The sequence below is a fragment of the Schistocerca cancellata genome, chromosome 1 (assembly GCF_023864275.1).
Source record: "Schistocerca cancellata isolate TAMUIC-IGC-003103 chromosome 1, iqSchCanc2.1, whole genome shotgun sequence".
NCBI classification, from domain to species: domain Eukaryota; kingdom Metazoa; phylum Arthropoda; class Insecta; order Orthoptera; family Acrididae; genus Schistocerca; species Schistocerca cancellata.
Window position 1 is genome coordinate 1,174,449,899 of NC_064626.1, and position 18,589 is coordinate 1,174,468,487.

Below are 18,589 nucleotides of genomic sequence, written 5' to 3' on the forward strand. Positions count from 1 at the left end.
CCGTGTCTAATGACCTCGTTGTCGACGGGACGTTAAACACTAATCTCCTCCTCCTCCTCCTCCATTGGAGTTTATCTATCATCTCCGTAACGCTTTCGCGATTACTAAATGATCCTGTAACAAAGGGCGCTGCTGTCCGTTGGATCTTCTCTATCTCTTTTGTCAACCATATCTGGTGCGGATCCCACACCGATGAGCAGTATTCAAGCAGTGGGCGAACAAGTGTACTGTAACCTACTTCCTTTGTTTTCGGATGGCATTTCCTTAGGATTCTTCCAATGAATCTCAGTCTGGCATCTGCTTTACCGACGATTAATTTTATACGTGATACAACTGTGGCGGTATGGACTATGACGGATGAGCAAGTTAACCATGTCACGACTGGCATGTACATTGTTCATTATCTACCTCTACAGCTACACCTACGTAGATACTCTGCAAGCTACTATATGGTGCATGGCGGAGGGTACCTTGTACCGCTGCAAGACATTGCCTGTTCCACTCGCAAACGAACTGAGCGAAAAACGACTGTCTAGGTGGTTCCCTAGCAACCCTGATTTTTCTTGGCTTCGCGGTCCTTTTGCGAGACGTATGTTGATGGCAGTGGAATAGTTCTGCAGTCTGTCCCAAATCCTGGCACGGTAAACTTTCTTAACAGTGGTTCGGCAAGAAGAACATCTCGTTCCTTCCACGAATTCCCATTTGAGTTCACAGAGAATTTCCGTAAGAATCGAGTGCTGATCGAACCAACCGCTAAAAAATATCTGGTAGTATCCCTCTGACCTGCTTCGATGTCTTCGTTTAATCCGACCTCGCCAGGGTCCAAAACACGCCACCAGTGCTAAAGAATAGATCGCACAAGTGTTCTATAAGCTGTTTGCTGTATAGATGAGCTACACTTTCCCAGAATTCTTCCAGTAAACGGAAGTCGACCATTCGCCATCGCTACAACCGACATTACGAGCTCGATCCATTTCATGTAACTTTGTAACATTACGTTTAGATACTTAATCTTACTACGTCAAACCGTACACCACTAATACTGTATTCGAACGTTATAGTATTTGTTTTTCTACTCGTCTGCATTAATCTACATTTTCATACATTTAGAGCAAGTTGCCGTTCATCACAGGAAATAGAAATTCTATCCAAGTCCTTCTGTGCCCTCCTCGTCACTCAAAGACAACACTGTCCTCTACATTACAGCGTCATCTAAGTCTACATCTACATGATTACCATGTAAGTCACACGTAAGTGTCTGGCACCATCTTAAATCTATTTCTCTATAATTCCACTCCCTAAAAGTGCCTCGGAAAATTGAACACTTAAATCTTTCCGTACAACCTCTCATTACATTAGACACAGCCTTTGAAAGAGCTGTGGTGAGTATCGGCAACCAGGCAGGTCAACAAATTGTTTAACGACAACAAACCGACGGACTCTTATTAACACCAAGACGAAGCAAGAGCCGGACGAACGAGGCATTCCTCTACACGGAGCTGGCCTCCCGGTAATACGTAGCCACAATGAACACGCACAATGAAGAGTCAAGTCATATCCAATTTACAGTGTTGAATTAACGATGTAAGTTCATAAGCCAATAAAAAAAGGTTATAAAAAATAAAAAACGGACCGCAGCTGTCTGACGCTCCTGTGTGGGACTCATACTTACGTCACGAAGTGAATGCCGTGCCGAGACAGTAAGCACATGTGTAGTACCGTCACTGCGTGATGAAGTACAGCTTTTCCCCTAGAACTGCCACTCTCCCTCTGATTTTCTGTGTTTTGCATTTTTGTAGGCGGAGGTTGCTTCCTCTGTTCCCAGAACCTCATGCCAGCTCAGTCAGGGCGAACAAACTATAGTTGTGTTTCACATCGATTCGTCCACGAGATGCCATTGCATTGGTTGTCAGTTACCACTGTGCGTTTCAACTATTATTCATTTAAAAAAAAAAGGAAGTCCGCCATGATAAGCTGCATAAAGTAGTTAAGTGGTGCACGAAATAGGAAACGAATTATTCAACCATAAAAAAGGAAGACAAAACGCTCAAGGTAAAACATTTGGCGAATATAGCCGTAAATTCCATGATATAGTTTAGGTAATTCTATTATTTATTATAGCCAGCACATTTATCATGAGAGAAGAGCAACTGTGTTAGTATTCAATACAGTTATCATTTATTACTCAGTCTCAGTTACACATTTTTAATACATGACATGTTTCGATCTCTTTGGATCATCCCCAGATCTGAAACAAAATGATACTGAATATGTGCTACTACCTTAAAAAAAGTAGAAAACAATTGTACGTAAATGCAAAATTTACATATGTAGTTGCGTCATCAACCTAAAGTGTCTTAAAAGGTAAACGGTGTGAAACGCTGAAAGTATAAAACCATATGGAGCTTATATTAAACTGTAAAAACTGAAATTGTAAAAAGAAAGTCTCATTATAATGTCAAAAATATTGAATAACTGATGTTTAAATTGTAAGAGACATAAAATAGTAACATTATAAAAGTGGAATTACGTGAAGTAGCTAGAACTGAATTAAGTGTCACTAAATCTTAAAAATGTAAAACACTGAAAGTATAAGAACATGAGAAGTTTAAAACAACAAAGTATAAAAGTGAAACTATGTGCAGCAACTAACGTTACAGAGAACAGGACGTGACGGTTTGGTTAACTGCATTTGCTTCTGCTGAGTGGTATTGTATGGAGCGCGGTTTTATGGTGTGTACAGAAACCAGAGAGCGAGCTGGCTTGCTGCGCCACATACATTCTTTAATATTTTAACGAGAATTTTTACGTAGCTATACTTTTTATAATTTCAGGATAAGATCCTTTCCTGTTAAACTCATGACATCCATGTCACTCCCCCTCCCTGCTCTCATTCCCTACCAAAATCAACCTGACTCCATTTTCCACCCTTCTATCCATTTCTTTCCTACCCCTCCCTCTACTTCCACCATATACCAATTTGTGACAATATTCACATATGAGGTTCTGACATTGATTTAGCAGGTTAGTGATATAACAACATTGATAAATTCTTCAATTATGTACAGTGCTTTTCTACTTATTGTAAGATAATAGTGAGTACACGTTTAGTTTTACTTTGTTTTGGATCTGAAAATGATCCAAAGAGATCGAAACATGTCATTTATTACATAATGTGCAATTGAGACTGAAGTATAAACAAGAATAGTTTCAAATTTCACTAGTGATTACGTTTTTTAATATGGAACCTTGATATTGTAGTGCAAAAGAAACAAATGAATAAAAATTAAAAACATCAAAAGGAAACGAAGATGAGGGGAAGTGTGTTTGTCCTTAAAGCAGTGTTCAGCTTGAATGTTACATAATCAAAATATCCACGGGTGTACTGCCAGTCTACAGTGTCCAACGGGCACAATATTTTGGAGATCATACATGTCGCCATCATCAGGTGAACTGACGGACTGAGCTCCTGTGAACGTGCCGGTACGGAGATCCGTACGCTATGGCTGCTCAGGGGGAACTGGCTTCGGTCGCGGCGGCGGCCGATTTAAATACCCTCCGCCCGCGGCGCACTCCCTCCGCCGTCCGCGCCGCGAGCCACGGTCACGCGGAACAGAATGCGACGGCGTCTGAGATGTCGTCGGTGTGATGGCTCTGTCCGCCGTGGTCGTCACAACTATACGTTTGCTCGATTTACTCTTGATTAACCCCATCGCTGGTTCCCAAGCCTTGCTAAGATTATAGCCACAGTCACGGTTTATGAGGTCGTCATTGGTGCGAATTTCGATGGCCTCTCCAACAACGCTGTCCCAGTATCTCGACGTCTGTACCAGAATCCTCGTGCGTTCATACTCCATAGCGTGATTTTCCGACAAACAATGTTCAGCGACCGCCGACTTGCTCGGATATATCAGTCGAGTGTGCCTCTGGTGTCCACGGCATCGATCCTCGACGGTACGCATCGTCTGACCAATATACGACTTGCCACATTGACACGGAATCTGGTACACGCCGGCCTTCCTCAGACCGAGGTCATCTTTGGCGCTCCCCACCAGTGCACGAGTTTTATTCGGAGGACAAAACACAGTTCCGACCCGGTGTTTCTTCAAAATGCGGGCGATTTTGCCCGAGAGTGCGCCTGTATATGGAATAAACGCAGTGCCTACCTCCCCCCTCGTGATTTCATCCATCTCCACTGTTTGTGCTGCAGTGGTTGGGCGGAGAGCACGTTGAATCTGCCACTCTGAGTACCCATTTTTTCTAAATACAGTTCTCAGATGTTCCAATTCCTGGGGTAGACTCTCTGCGTCAGAGATAGTGCGCGCCCTATGTACTAGAGTTTTAAGTACCCCATTCCTCTGTGAAGGGTGGTGGCAGCTGTCTGCGTGCAAATACAGGTGTGCGTTGTCTTCCGATACACCCCATGACCTAGGGTGCCGTCAGCCCTTCTCTTGACCAAGACGTCAAGGAAAGGTAATTTACCATCCGTTTCAGTCTCCATAGTGAATTTGATGTTGGGGTGTATGGAGTTTAGATGTGTACGGAAGTCAAGGAGTTTATCCATACCATGTGGCCAGATGACGAACGTGTCGTCCACGTAACGGAAAAAGCAAGTAGGTTTCCATTCGGATGACGACAGGGCTTCCTCCTCGAAGTTCTCCATGTACAAATTCGCTACCACCGGTGAGAGTGGGCTACCCATGGCGACTCCCTCCGTTTGTTCGTAGTATTCTCCATTAAAAAGAAAATATGTGGAGGTCAAGACATGCCTAAAAAGTTCAGTGGTCTTCTCGTCAAACTTCTGACTAATCAATTCCAGTGACTCTCGCAGGGGAAGCCTCGTAAACAAGGAAACGACGTCAAAACTCACCATGATATCTGACTCATCCGACCTGAAGCTATCAAGGCGTTTAACAAAATCCACGGAATTACGGATGTGATGAGGGCATTTACCCACATAAGGACTTAATATTCCCATCAGGTATTGGGCCAACAAATATGTAGGTGCCCTGATGTTACTGACAATGGGGCGTGATGGTACCCCCTCTTTGTGAACCTTCGGGAGCCCATATAGCCTAGGCGGTACCGGACCTTGCGGTAACAATTTCTTAGCGTCACCCTCCGGTAAATCTGCGTCCTTGAGAAGCGACCTCGTCTTGTTCTCCACCTTCTTTGTAGGGTCATCGCTGATCTTCCGGTAGGAATCGTCATTTAGAAGGCTCTGCATCTTATCAGGGTAGTCCTTATGGGAGAAAACAACTGTAGCATTGCCTTTGTCAGCCGGTAAGACAACAATTTCAGAGCGCTCCCTCAGATCACGAATGGCCGCCGCGACCGAAGCTACACTCCTGGAAATGGAAAAAAGAACACATTGACACCGGTGTGTCAGACCCACCATACTTGCTCCGGACACTGCGAGAGGGCTGTACAAGCAATGATCACACGCACGGCACAGCGGACACACCAGGAACCGCGGTGTTGGCCGTCGAATGGCGCTAGCTGCGCAGCATTTGTGCACCGCCGCCGTCAGTGTCAGCCAGTTTGCCGTGGCATACGGAGCTCCATTGCAGTCTTTAACACTGGTAGCATGCCGCGACAGCGTGGACGTGAACCGTATGTGCAGTTGACGGACTTTGAGCGAGGGCGTATAGTAGGCATGCGGGAGGCCGGGTGGACGTACGTGGGGCGTGAGGTCTCCACAGTACATCGATGTTGTCGCCAGTGGTCGGCGGAAGGTGCACGTGCCCGTCGACCTGGGACCGGACCGCAGCGACGCACGGATGCACGCCAAGACCGTAGGATCCTACGCAGTGCCGTAGGGGACCGCACCGCCACTTCCCAGCAAATTAGGGACACTGTTGCTCCTGGGGTATCGGCGAGGACCATTCGCAACCGTCTCCATGAAGCTGGGCTACGGTCCCGCACACCGTTAGGCCGTCTTCCGCTCACGCCCCAACATCGTGCAGCCCGCCTCCAGTGGTGTCGCGACAGGCGTGAATGGAGGGACGAATGGAGACGTGTCGTCTTCAGCGATGAGAGTCGCTTCTGCCTTGGTGCCAATGATGGTCGTATGCGTGTTTGGCGCCGTGCAGGTGAGCGCCACAATCAGGACTGCATACGACCGAGGCACACAGGGCCAACACCCGGCATCATGGTGTGGGGAGCGATCTCCTACACTGGCCGTACACCACTGGTGATCGTCGAGGGTACACTGAATAGTGCACGGTACATCCAAACCGTCATCGAACCCATCGTTCTACCATTCCTAGACCGGCAAGGGAACTTGCTGTTCCAACAGGACAATGCACGTCCGCATGTATCCCGTGCCACCCAACGTGCTCTAGAAGGTGTAAGTCAACTACCCTGGCCAGCAAGATCTCCGGATCTGTCCCCCATTGAGCATGTTTGGGACTGGATGAAGCGTCGTCTCACGCGGTCTGCACGTCCAGCACGAACGCTGGTCCAACTGAGGCGCCAGGTGGAAATGGCACGGCAAGCCGTTCCACAGGACTACATCCAGCATCTCTACGATCGTCTCCATGGGAGAATAGCAGCCTGCATTGCTGCGAAAGGTGGATATACACTGTACTAGTGCCGACATTGTGCATGCTCTGTTGCCTGTGTCTATGTGCCTGTGGTTCTGTCAGTGTGATCATGTGATGTATCTGACCCCAGGAATGTGTCAATAAAGTTTCCCCTTCCTGGGACAATGAATTCACGGTGTTCTTATTTCAATTTCCAGGAGTGTAGTTCCCCCTGAGCAGCCATAGCGTACGGATCTCTGTGCCGGCACGTTCACAGGAGCTCAGTCCGTCGGTTCACCTGATGATGGCGACATGTATCATCGCCGAAATATTGTGCACGTTGGACACTGTAGACCGGCAGTACACCCGTGGATATTTTGATTATCAAATACGCCGGGAGAAACTTAAGAATGAATGTTACATGATTATTCAATTTTTTTATGTTTCCTTATTCGTTTTCTCTTCCTGCGATCTTTTCATTTTTTGACTGTGTTCCTGCTGCCTTTACTCCTTCAATATTTTCCTAGTTTTCTTCCTTTCTTTTACTTCAGATTTTGTGTTCATAATTTTGTTTCTCAATTGATCTCTTTCATTTCCCATTTTCTCATCGATTCCTGCATTATTTAATTCTCTTTCTATTTCATGAAATAAATTTGTTTTTGATTGAGCTGTTTACACCAAAAATCCTTTTTGTGTGTGTCTGTTGTGGTTCATTGTATGCCTGTGTCCACAGACTATTAGTCGGCATTTTCTGATCATGTATGTGTCTGCCTGTCTGTGTGTTCGTATAATTCTTTGTTCGGTCTCTTCATCCATATACCACCTTTACTTACTGTTCCAAAAAGTTTTCTGACGATTTTACGTTATATTTTTTCTTCCTCTCTGATGTCTGATTCTCCGATTTTAGTTCTTTCTGAAGTGTGGAGTGCTTCTTGCAGTACAGATGTATTGTAGTGCCTGGGTGTTGCCTGTCTTGAAATGTTTCTTTTATTGTCGTTGATCGATGTCTGTTTGTAGGCTTACTAAAGTATTTCTATCTGTTGTATGTTGAATGCCTTGCTTGATCGTCCTATTTGTATGTATTCCCCTAGATACTTGTATTTTTCCATTCTGTTAACCTTTGTATATTTTGTGTTCGTGGCTTTTGTATTGTTTTTTCTTTCCATGTACTGTGTTTTCTCCTATGGTATCTGTAGACCCGTTCGGCAGAGACTTCATGTAAGTATTCCAGTGCTTCTTGTCTGTCGTTGCTGAGTGTTGCCAGGCCATCCGCAAGTGCCAGGCATGTTATGATTGTCTTGTTTGCAAGTGTTCTTCCTAACTGGAACCATTTTACTTTTTCTCCCAGTTGTTCGATAATTTTGTCCGAGACCATGCTGAATAAAAGCGGTGGGGGACCATCTCCTTGTCTGAGCCGTGTATGTGTCTCGAATGGTTCTGAGATTTCTCCAATAAAATTTATTAGTGCCACAAAGAAAATCTGTGTGCATATGGAGTCATAGACCTTGTTAAAATACACACACACACACACATACATACACACACACACACACACACACACACACTGATATACAAAATTTCTTCCTTGGACAACTCCTTCAACCCCATTGACGAATTTCTGCTTGAAAACTCGTAGCCAGAAAAAAAAGTTAATTGTAGTTGGTAAGACTAAAAATGATGTGTTCATTAATGTTGACACTCATCATGTACACATATCCAGTAAACTGACTCGTTCCAGATCATTTTGGTAAAAGAATCGTTCAAATGATCTATGGAAGATATGAGTAACTAAGAAACTATGGTGAAGATGTCATGGTGATTGTATCCCATTATTCAAGAAAAAAATGGTGAGTAGGCTCTCAGAAGCACTCCATTTGACTCAAACAAGGTGTTCACACCAGCAAGATCTTAAAGTAGCTGCAAATAAAAGTATATACTGCTCAATAAAGCCGGCCGCGGTGGTCTAGTGGTTCTAGGCGCGCAGTCCGGAACCGCGGGACTGCTACGGTCGCAGGTTCGAATCCTGCCTCGGGCATGGATGTGTGTGATGTCCTTAGGTTAGTTAGGTTTAAGTAGTTCTAAGTTCTAGGGGACTGATGACCACAGAAGTTAAGTCCCATAGTGCTCAGAGCCATTTGAACCATTTGCTCAATAAAAGTTGAGAATACTATCGTAAATGTACTGTACGACACTAGATATCTCTTTGACGTAGGCACTTCATCAATTATCCAGTTAGAGAGCATACACTGGACAATGTTCACTACTGGCATGCTTTGTGGTCGATTCTCAGTCATGTATACAAACCGTTGCCGCAGCGGCACACCGCGAGCATTCCAGTATCAACAACAGCTTCATTCAGTTTGTGTTCAGCATTGCAGTAACACGCCACGTAGAGGCATACTGGGATAGTGGCTTTACTTTCAGGAGGTCATACACAGTAAGATGTTGCCGATCGGTCGTACATCACGCAAAGTGGTGTGTCTAAGGTGTGGAAAAGGTACAGAGAGACGGGAAATGTGGACGATATACCTTTCTGCGGTGGTCCTGGTATGACGATGCAGGATCGTTTCTTGCAACAGTCGGCTCGAAGAGCCCAACATCAACTGCCAGAAACGTTGGAAATGACTTCTCCTAGGCAACAGGGATTCGTATCTCAGACCAAACAGTGCGTAGAGGATTGCATCAGAATGGTCACCGTTCCAGAAGACCCGTGAAATGTTTTGTGCTGAATCAACGGAACCGACGCAATCGAAGATGAGCGCTTGCTCATCAACACAAGACTATTTCGAAATGAACTAACGTCACGTTTTCTGAGAGGCCAGAACTGGTTTGGACCGGACACTAGACGTGTTAGGGTTTGGAGAAGCGCTAGACACCAGGGACGCCGATACGTTCAGGAAGTCAGTCCGTTTACAGGTGGAAGTGTAACGTTCTGAGCGGCAATAATGATAGGGCGGCGGACCCATCTAATCTAATTTGACGGGTCCCTGATACCTCCAAGAGGTCCTACGAACGATTGTAAGGCCCTACAGACGTGACAACTTCATCCTACCCGATGACGATGCAAGACGGCTCAGTACTCTAGCAGCGTCTCGGTATCTTCAAAGATGCATCAGCAGAATGAGTTGCCCAACACAGTCCCCAGATATGAAAGCAACTAGGCATGCACTGCATCTATTGAAGGCGGCCATTGCACAATATCCGAGTCCACCTGACGATCTTCAGGACCTCACAGAAGCTACCACTGTGGAGTGGGACCTCAAGATAAACTTGATGGTCTCATCCAGAGCTTCCCTCGCAGAATGGAAGAACTCATCCGTGTGCGCGGAGGACGTCCTCACTACTAAAGACTGATAATCATCATCATGAGATAAAAATTTTCGCTGTTTTTTAGATGTACACTTAGGAGAGGGCCTCCTTTGGTTCAAATGGCTCTGAGCACTATGGGACTTAACATCTGAGGTCATCAGTCCCCTAGAACTTAGAGCTACTTAAACCTAACTAACCCTAGGACATCACACACATCCATGCCCGAGGCAGGATTCGAACCTGCGACCGTAGCGGTCACGCGGTTCCAGACTGAAGTGCCTAGAACCGCTCGGCCACACCGGCTGGCAGAGCCTGATTTGTCTTGTAATGATTTTTTGTAACTAACCAAAACTGTTCTGGTTTTCAGATGGAATTATATTTATTTTAATGTCACTGTAGTAATCTCTATGATATTTCTAACTTTTGAGTATAAATTCTTCAGTGGAAGATGTCCAAGAAAGGCGATTTTAAATTAGATTTAAAACTTGCTTTGCTACCTGTCAGACATTTTATGTTATTGGGCAAATAATCAAAAATTTTTGTTGCTGCATATTGAACTCCTTTCTGAACCACTGACAGCCGTCACAGTGGGTAATAAAGGTGACTTTTCCTTCTAGTGTTGTGGATATGTACATCGCTGTTCTTCTCAAATTTATTACGAAATTCGTCAGCGAATATTTGTATTCTGGCGGCGCAGTTAAAATGCCTAGCTCCGAGAAGAAGTACTCACATGGCTTCCGTGCGTGAACACCAAATATTACTCTTACTGCTCGCTTTTGCGTTATCAATACATTCTTTCTAAGTGATGAGTTACCCCAGAAAATTATTCCGTACGGCATTACTGAGTGGAAATATGCAGAATGTGTCGCGAGGTTGATACGTTTGTTTCCAAGATTAGCGATTACACGAAGAGCAGTAGATACTGGGAGATGAAGAAGCTTGCACGGGATAGAGTAGCATGGAGAGCTGCATCAAACTAGTCTCAGGACTGAAGACCACAACAACAACAACAACAACGAAGAGCAAAAGCAGCTGAACTTAATTGTTTGAGAAACTCAGTAATATGCTGCTTCCAGTTCAAGTTTTCAAGTTTTCATCAATATGCAAAAATTTGGAGCATTCTACCCTACTTCCTGCTGATGTGCTACAACAGTTGTTGGTATGACTCCATTTGCTGTACGGAGCTGGATGTAGCGTGTTTTTTTTTTCCAAAATTCAGTGAGAGTCCATTTTGAGAGAACCACTTAATAATTCTTTGGAGAATATCTTCTGTTGCTTTCTCTCTAATGGGATTTGTTGTAGCACTAGTAACGTCTGCAACAAGTACAAATTTTGCTTGTTGAATGTGAAGTGGAAGGTCATTCACATACATGAGGTGTAGGAGTGGGCTCAAAATTGAGCCCTGTGGGACTCCCTTTATGCTTTTTTTTCCTTCTGGTAATTATAATTTTCTGCCTTTCGGATTTTCTCTGATTTATTGAGCACAACCTTTTGCATTTGGTCGCTGAAAGGACTCTCTTAACATCCAGTGCTATGTGTGAGCAGCGATTCGCAGAGGACAGATGAAGACGTTTCGGCGTGTGTTCCAGGTGGCGTCCTCAGGACTGTGGCGGTGCGGCCGACACTGCTGTACGGGGAGCTGGACCCGCACCTGCTGCCGCCGCTGCTTCGCGTCGCGCGGGCCTGCGACGGACGGCTGCCGCTGCTTGCGGGGGCGGGAGGCCGGCAGCAGGTCACCTACGTGGGTACGTCTCGTTTACACTCCTCTGCCACTGCACAGGAGCACAGCCTCACACCAACCAGTTAAGACATAACTCTCTAAATGCTCGCAGTCCAAGGAACGGCGTCACTTACAGCGGTCAGTGTCGATTTACAGTCTAATCTGTGACGTACTGGGAAACTATTCTTGCACCGCGACGGAAGACACAATCATTGTGTGTTTTGATATATTCTTTTCTATAATGTTGTTTTTAGTGTCATTTTTGTGGTCTACAGTCTGAACACTGGTTTGATTTACCTCTCCACAACAGCCTGTCATGTGTAAGTGTTTCATCTCCACCGAAAAAAAAAAGCCACAAGGAAAGAAATGTTATCATATTGTTTACTACCTTATTACTTTTTATTTGATTTTAAATGGCTTCGGGCAATAGACCACAGAAACATATGCAACGTTCAGAATACGTGAAACAACTTTAATATGAAGCTGCTTCTTCTGTGGTACATGAACGTGGTGAAAATTTTGAAACTTAATATCTGAACACCTTGTCATCATGAACACAAAAACATTGAACAGTGTGTATCATTCAAAGTTTATCTTAAACTATCAACAAATCAAACGATGCTGACCGAAGCAATGAATGAAAATTCGTATTATGGCCAGGATTCGAACTCAGGTCTCCAGCTCATTAGGCACGTGCTCTAACCACTATGACACCCAGGCACCGTGGCTTTACACAACTGCACAGACTGCCGTAGCGCGCCTCACTTCTCTATCCGAATTCCCATTCACACCTCAGCCCACTTGGCATTCCTCCTAAACTCCAACAGCAATGCAGAGGCTCTCGAACTTTATTTCAATAGCACATCAGCATCGAATAAATCGGAGGATCCTGCCTAAAACCCAGGCGTAGATACTTTAATCAAACGAAACTATATGCTTCCAGAGACCTTTTCATCGTTCAGACACCTTATGCGCGGACTGAAGTGATGAATGAAAATTTGTACCAAGGCCAAGATTCGAAGCCAGCTTTCGTGCTCGCTAGGCAGATGCACTAACCACTACGCCACCCTGCCACAGTGGCTTTGCACAATTTTCATTCGTGGATTCAGTCTGCATACAAACGTCATCTGTTTGAGATATGAAAAGGTCCCAGGAATCATAAGTTTCATTTGATAAACGCATTTATGCTTGGGTTTTAGGTAGGATCCCTCGTTTCGTTCGATATTGAGTTGCTATTCCAATACAGTTGGAGAGCCTTGCACTGCTGTTCGAGTTTCTGGGGAATACCAAGTGGACTGAGGTGTGAATGGGAATTTGGATTGGATTGGATTATTTGGGGGAGGGGACCAAACAGCGAAGTCATCAGTCCCGGCGGATGAGGGAAGGATGGGGAAGGAAGTCGGCCGTGCCCTTTCAGAGGAACCATCCGGGCATTTGCCTGGAGCGATTTAGGGAAATCACGGAAAACCTACATCAGGATGGCCGGACGCGGGATTGAACCGTCGTCCTCCCGAATGCGAGTCCAGTGTGCTAGCCACTGCGCCACCTCGCTCGGTGGGAATTTGGATTGAGGAGGGAGGCGCGCTAGGGCAGTCTGTGCAATTGTGAAAAGCAACGGTGCGTGGGTGTCATAGTGGTTAGCGCATGTGCCTACTGAGCTGGAGACCTGGGTTCGAATCCTGGCCATACTACAAATTTTCATTGTCCAGGTTTCGAGAGGGTGCGTTTCTGGATGAGGTATCGAATATATTGCTTCCCCCTACTTACACCTCCCGAGGAGTTCACGAATGTAAAATTCGAGCGCGCACGGGGGTTTTCCGGCAGTCGTTCTTCCCGCAAACCATACGCGAGTGGAACAGGAAAGGGAGGTAATGACAGTGGCACCTTAAGTGCCGTCCGCCACACACCGTTGAGTGGCTTGCGGAGTATAAATGTAGATGGAGATGTAAACGTAGTTTTCATTTTCTTTAACTTATCTTCTACGAGAAATTTTACATTCAGTATTACCTGACGTGGCCCTGCACTACTCTGGAATCCAAACCGATCTTCGCCGAGGTCAGCTTCTACCAGCTTCTTTATAACCCGACTGTAAGGCCGTTCATCCTGCCACCGAATTTCAGTAGTCCCCACCATTTCTAAATGCATTTGCAGTCTACAATGTATGGATGTGTTGTATATCCCAGTACTATTTCTTTGCGTTAGTCGAGAGATGCGGACTAGTGTGTGTGGGGCGGTGTGCAGGGAACGCGGCGTGGGCGCTGGTGTGCGCTGCGCGGGCGCTGGCGTCGCCGCAGCCGGCTGTGCTGAGCGCGGCGGGGCTTCCCCTGTTCGCGACGGACGACACGCCGCCGGTCGACCTGCTGCGCTTCTGCGCGCGCGTCACGGCGCGCCCGGACGGCCGGCTGCGCATGCGCGTCACGTCGCTGTACCTGCCGGCGCCGCTGGCCTACCTGGTGGCCGCCGCGCTGGAGGACGCCCTGTCCCTGCTGCAGCTGCGCGCTCCCGTGTCGCCGCGAACCGCCGTCGCCTACCTCAACTCCGTGGTGCTGTTCTCGCGCCTGCGCGCCGCCCTCTGCACCAAGTACGAGCCCAAGTACTCGGCCGCCGACGCGCTCGCACGCGCCAACAAGTGGTACACGCGCGACAAGCTGTGAGGTCGCCCTGTCACACGATCGACTTCGTAGCCTCGGTCGTCTACAGTGAGGACACTTGAACGTGGCAGCCGCCCGAGCGCATAAACAACTTAGACTTGATTCTGACTTGTACAGGGTGAACATTATTTGAACCGGCAACCTCTGGGAGGTTGTAGGAGACATCAAAACAAATATTTTTCCCTAATGTCATTTTTTCCTATGAGGATTATTTAAACCGGTTGAGGTCGTATTACGTTCTTCAGTTGTAGGCAACTGCTGTCCACCAGTGTAGTAGTGCATTGTCTCTGTTTACTAACGTAGCGGTACACCTGGAGTGAGTACACTGATATGGTTGGTGCGTACTACGTAGCGCACCACAACGGACGAGCTGCACAGCGAGTTTATCAACAACAATATCCTAATCGCCGTATCCCGCATCATACGACCTTTCCTGCTGTGTATCAACGTCTGCGTGAGACCGGGTCATTTAGTAGATTACCTGGACAGGGACGCCGTCGCACGGTAAGAACGCTGCAATTTGAGGAAGCTGTGTTGCAGCATGTGAAGCGGGATCCTTCAATCAGCACTCGTGCAATTGCACTTAACATGGGGACGAATCAGATGAACGTAAGAACAGTGCTTCGAGAGCAGTTGTTACGTCCATTTCACTTACAGCGTGTCCACAACGTGGAAACAGTTGATTATCCACCCAGAGCACAGTTTTCGCAGTGGTACCTGGAACAGTGTCAAATGCATCCTACATTTCCATCCTCTGTATTGTTTGCCGATGAAGCAACGTTGGGGCGTGATGGAGTCTTCAACATCCACAATTCGCATGTTTGGTGTGAGGATAACCCGCATGCCACAGTTACTAGCACTCATCAAGTGTGGTCCTTCGTCGGTGTTGTTGGGGATTGTTTAATTGGGCCTTATCTGCCACCTAGGCCATTAAATGGCAGGCACTATTACAATTTCCCAGCCTGAACATAGCCAGAATTGCTATAAGACGTCCCGCTCCCTAGAAGATAACGCATGTGGTTCCAACATGACGGGGCGCCGGCACATTTTAGCCGTCGTGTGCGTTGATTCCTGGACCGACGGTTCCCAGAAACGTGGATTGGCAGAGGTGGTCCTGTACCATGGCCTGCTCGATACCCAGATATGTCCCCTCTGGACTTTTTTGTGTGGGGAGAGGTGCGCAACCTTGTTTACGCAACCCATGTCGCATCAGAAGATGATCTGGTTGCCCGGATAGTAGCAGCAGCACGAACAGTTGAGGGTACTCCTGGGGTTTTTGCCCGTGTCAGACAGAACACGATCCGACGGTGTAACCTTTGTTTATGTGTCAATGGAGGTATTTTTGAAAATCTACTGTAGTTGAAATTGGGTTGTGTTAACGTGTTGTCTCTTGGCCATAAAAAATGGAAAAGTGTTTGTTGGTTTAATTACTTTGTCGCCAGATGATCTTCCTCCACCGGTTTAAATAATCCTCATAGGAAAAAACGACATTAGGGAAAAATATTTGTTTTGATGTCCCCTACAACCTCCCAGAGTTTGTCGGTTTAAATACTTTTCACCCTGTATTGTGACGTATGTACCTTTGACATTTGTCTACCGTCACGGTGTGATGCACGTGTTGCCAGTTTTAGATGGTTGTCATTAAAATCAGGAACTTTCAGTGCAGGCTCAGTAGGTTAGGCATGAGAATACACCTGTCGGTTCGAAACAAATCTCCAAAATCTACGTACTACAACACTGACAGACTTGTAATACACTCATCAACAACTTAAACCGCCGCGTGGAGCGGAGAGTTGTGGAGTAACAAGTTCCACGTGCCACCCACAGAGCTGGCAGCTTCCCTAGGTTTGGACTTAACGCGGAAGCTAAACACATAGTCGACGGTGGCCAACACCGATTCTTGTGGGGGAGAAAGTGTAGTACTCGAAATCCCTTCATGTATCTGGGATAGCATCATCACTCATTCCATAGTAAGACAAGAAAAAACGAGTAACGCACAACACAAAGCAAAGCAGAGCACGTTTTTGGCAAACTTCATGTTGGCTGATGTCTCGGGTTCTGCGGCCGACGTTTGTTTGATGAGTTTTCTTACGTTTCGCCAGCACGAGTGCCTGGAATTGTCATAGCTTCATCCTCCATTGCTGGTGGTGGACTGGAGTCGAGATGAAATGTACCTGGCGCGCCAATGTCCAGGGGCTTTTCCGTGGTCATTTCCGGTGCGGTTCTCCCATTGCGGTCGCTCCTTGCAGCACGGGAAATCTGGATCCGTTCTCCTCGAAGCTTTCTTCTTTATTGTTGAAGCTATTGTCATGTTTGTATATTTCTATAGCTTCTCTGAACACTGAATGTGATAGTTTTTCTCTACAGCGAGAACTTCCGCGCCGGCGAATTTTACTACATGATCGGCCTCACACAGCGCGTGTTTCTTACCGGCGGATTTCTCTACCTACCCCAACCTGCAATGCCGCTTATGTTCGGTGATCCTGGTGTCATTCCAACATAGCCTTTCTGCATGTACACGGTATGCAGTATATTCCCGACACTGCAAGTGAATCCCTTTTCTCGTTTGCCGATCTGAGACACTCTTTGAGCTTCTTTGTCAGTTTATAAAAGTCTTAACGTCGTGTGTACGCATTACACTACCGCGTCTGTCCGTCACTCTGGGAATGTATGGCAGAAAGGCCGTACCCAATATTTATTTTTCCGATGTATCACTTCGCCGGGACCGACAACACTGTAAAATTTGTCAACACTGATGTTCTCGCTATAGATAAGAGTTATCACACCCGCGTGTTCAGAGAAGCTATAGAAACACTCAAACATGACAACGGCTTCAACAGGAAAGAGGGAATCCTCGAGGTGAACGGATTCTGGATCCCCGCGTTGCAGTGAACGATTGTTGGAGGTAGCAAGAGGAGAACCGCACCGGAAATAACCACCTAAGCCCCTTGGACGTTGGCGCACCAGGTACATAAAATCTGCGGTCGCGAGCTCGACTTCCATCGTCCACCAGCAATGGAGGATGAAGCTTTCACAATGGCAGCCACTCGTTATGCCGAAACGTCAGAAAAATCATCAGTCAAATGTTTACCGAAGAACCCGAGACAGAAGCCAATGGGCATTTGTCAACAAGTGGCCACGTAAGTCTTAACAATTTTGTTAGTTACACTTTTATTTTGTTTTTATGTGTTTCTTATTTGGCTTGGTTATACTGAACCATAAGGCCAATAACTTGGTGCAAAGATAAAATCAGGTATACAGAGAAGTCACTACATAACTAGTCCGAAAATTTTTTCGTGATGGGTAAATCCGCTCCAGGTGTACTTGACAAATTCCTTTTGTGGATAAAATCTTGCATTTAGAGACTATGAAGCATACGCTTGGAGATTAGAGCGATGGTGCTATCACAGAACACCAAATTTTATATACACGATGTTACTATCTTATATTAAACAATAAAGGGCTTTGTGTATTTGAGAATCTTCATGACACAATAAAACAAGAACACTTGTTGGAAAGGGCACCTTCAGTTTCACAAGGTTTTGCAGTAAACTGCAGAAACTGTGCGAAGACAGCAATTGTATAGCAGTTACGTAATCGATGTAATACATGCTCGCTTTCTACCGGTCTCTTGCTGCAACTATAGTTCAAAATACCTCCTCTTACCGCCTAAAACTGCCAGGTACATGAGTCCATAAAACCTTCATGATAATGAGTCTACCGTGACGTGTGTATTCCTATATTGTATTCCTGTATCGAGACTCGCTTGTCACCAGTGACAGCTTTTGTTTACACGTCAGCGCCAAAACTGCGTGTGTTACGAGTGCTGTTTGCTGTGGAGTTTCGCACCTGATTGGTGAAGGTGAGGTTGTGAGGGATAAGCCTTGGTTCAAAAAGTCGAAAAGTTGTAACAGAATGAAATGTGTTGTTGGCCAAAGCAAAATTCATACCGGATGTTCTTCACGAAGGTTGGATCGTAAATTCCTCACACTATTGGGAAATGAAGGCATTGGAAAAGTGTGTCATTTCAAAACATCATACATTTGTCCGAAAAGATGTATGCATACAGACATATCGAACAGTAATTACGTGTCTTTTTACTTTCTCTGTTGTGCCTTGTTTTGTTTGTAAGAGTCAAATAACAAGCAGAAGTATGTTTCTGATTCACTACTGTTGACTTTTACAGAGCTGAAACAATTTTCATTAAAAGTATTTTTGATTTACTTGTGTTCTTATTTATGTGCAGTCTCTATATTTTTCATTCTGGTATTGTAAAACTGTCATAAATTTTTACTTTCAGATAGACAGTATCTCGTGCGACAACACTCGCAGTCTTTGCAGTGCCTCATGCAAATAAAGAGAACAGAAAGAGATTAAGAGGCCAC

At 45.8% G+C, this 18,589-nt stretch overlaps 1 protein-coding gene across 1 annotated transcript in view; it reads left to right on the forward strand.

Annotated features, from left to right (window-relative positions):
* LOC126140737 (3 beta-hydroxysteroid dehydrogenase/Delta 5-->4-isomerase type 1) overlaps positions 1–14,354 on the forward strand; it is a 108,601-nt gene extending 94,247 nt beyond the window's left edge. The window contains exons 5-6 of the mRNA XM_049915238.1: positions 11,423–11,578; positions 13,795–14,354. Coding sequence (XP_049771195.1) covers positions 11,423–11,578; positions 13,795–14,207 — 569 coding nt within the window. The 3' untranslated portion in view covers positions 14,208–14,354. The remainder of the gene's footprint in view (positions 1–11,422; positions 11,579–13,794) is intronic.
* Positions 14,355–18,589: the final 4,235 nt, after the last annotated feature.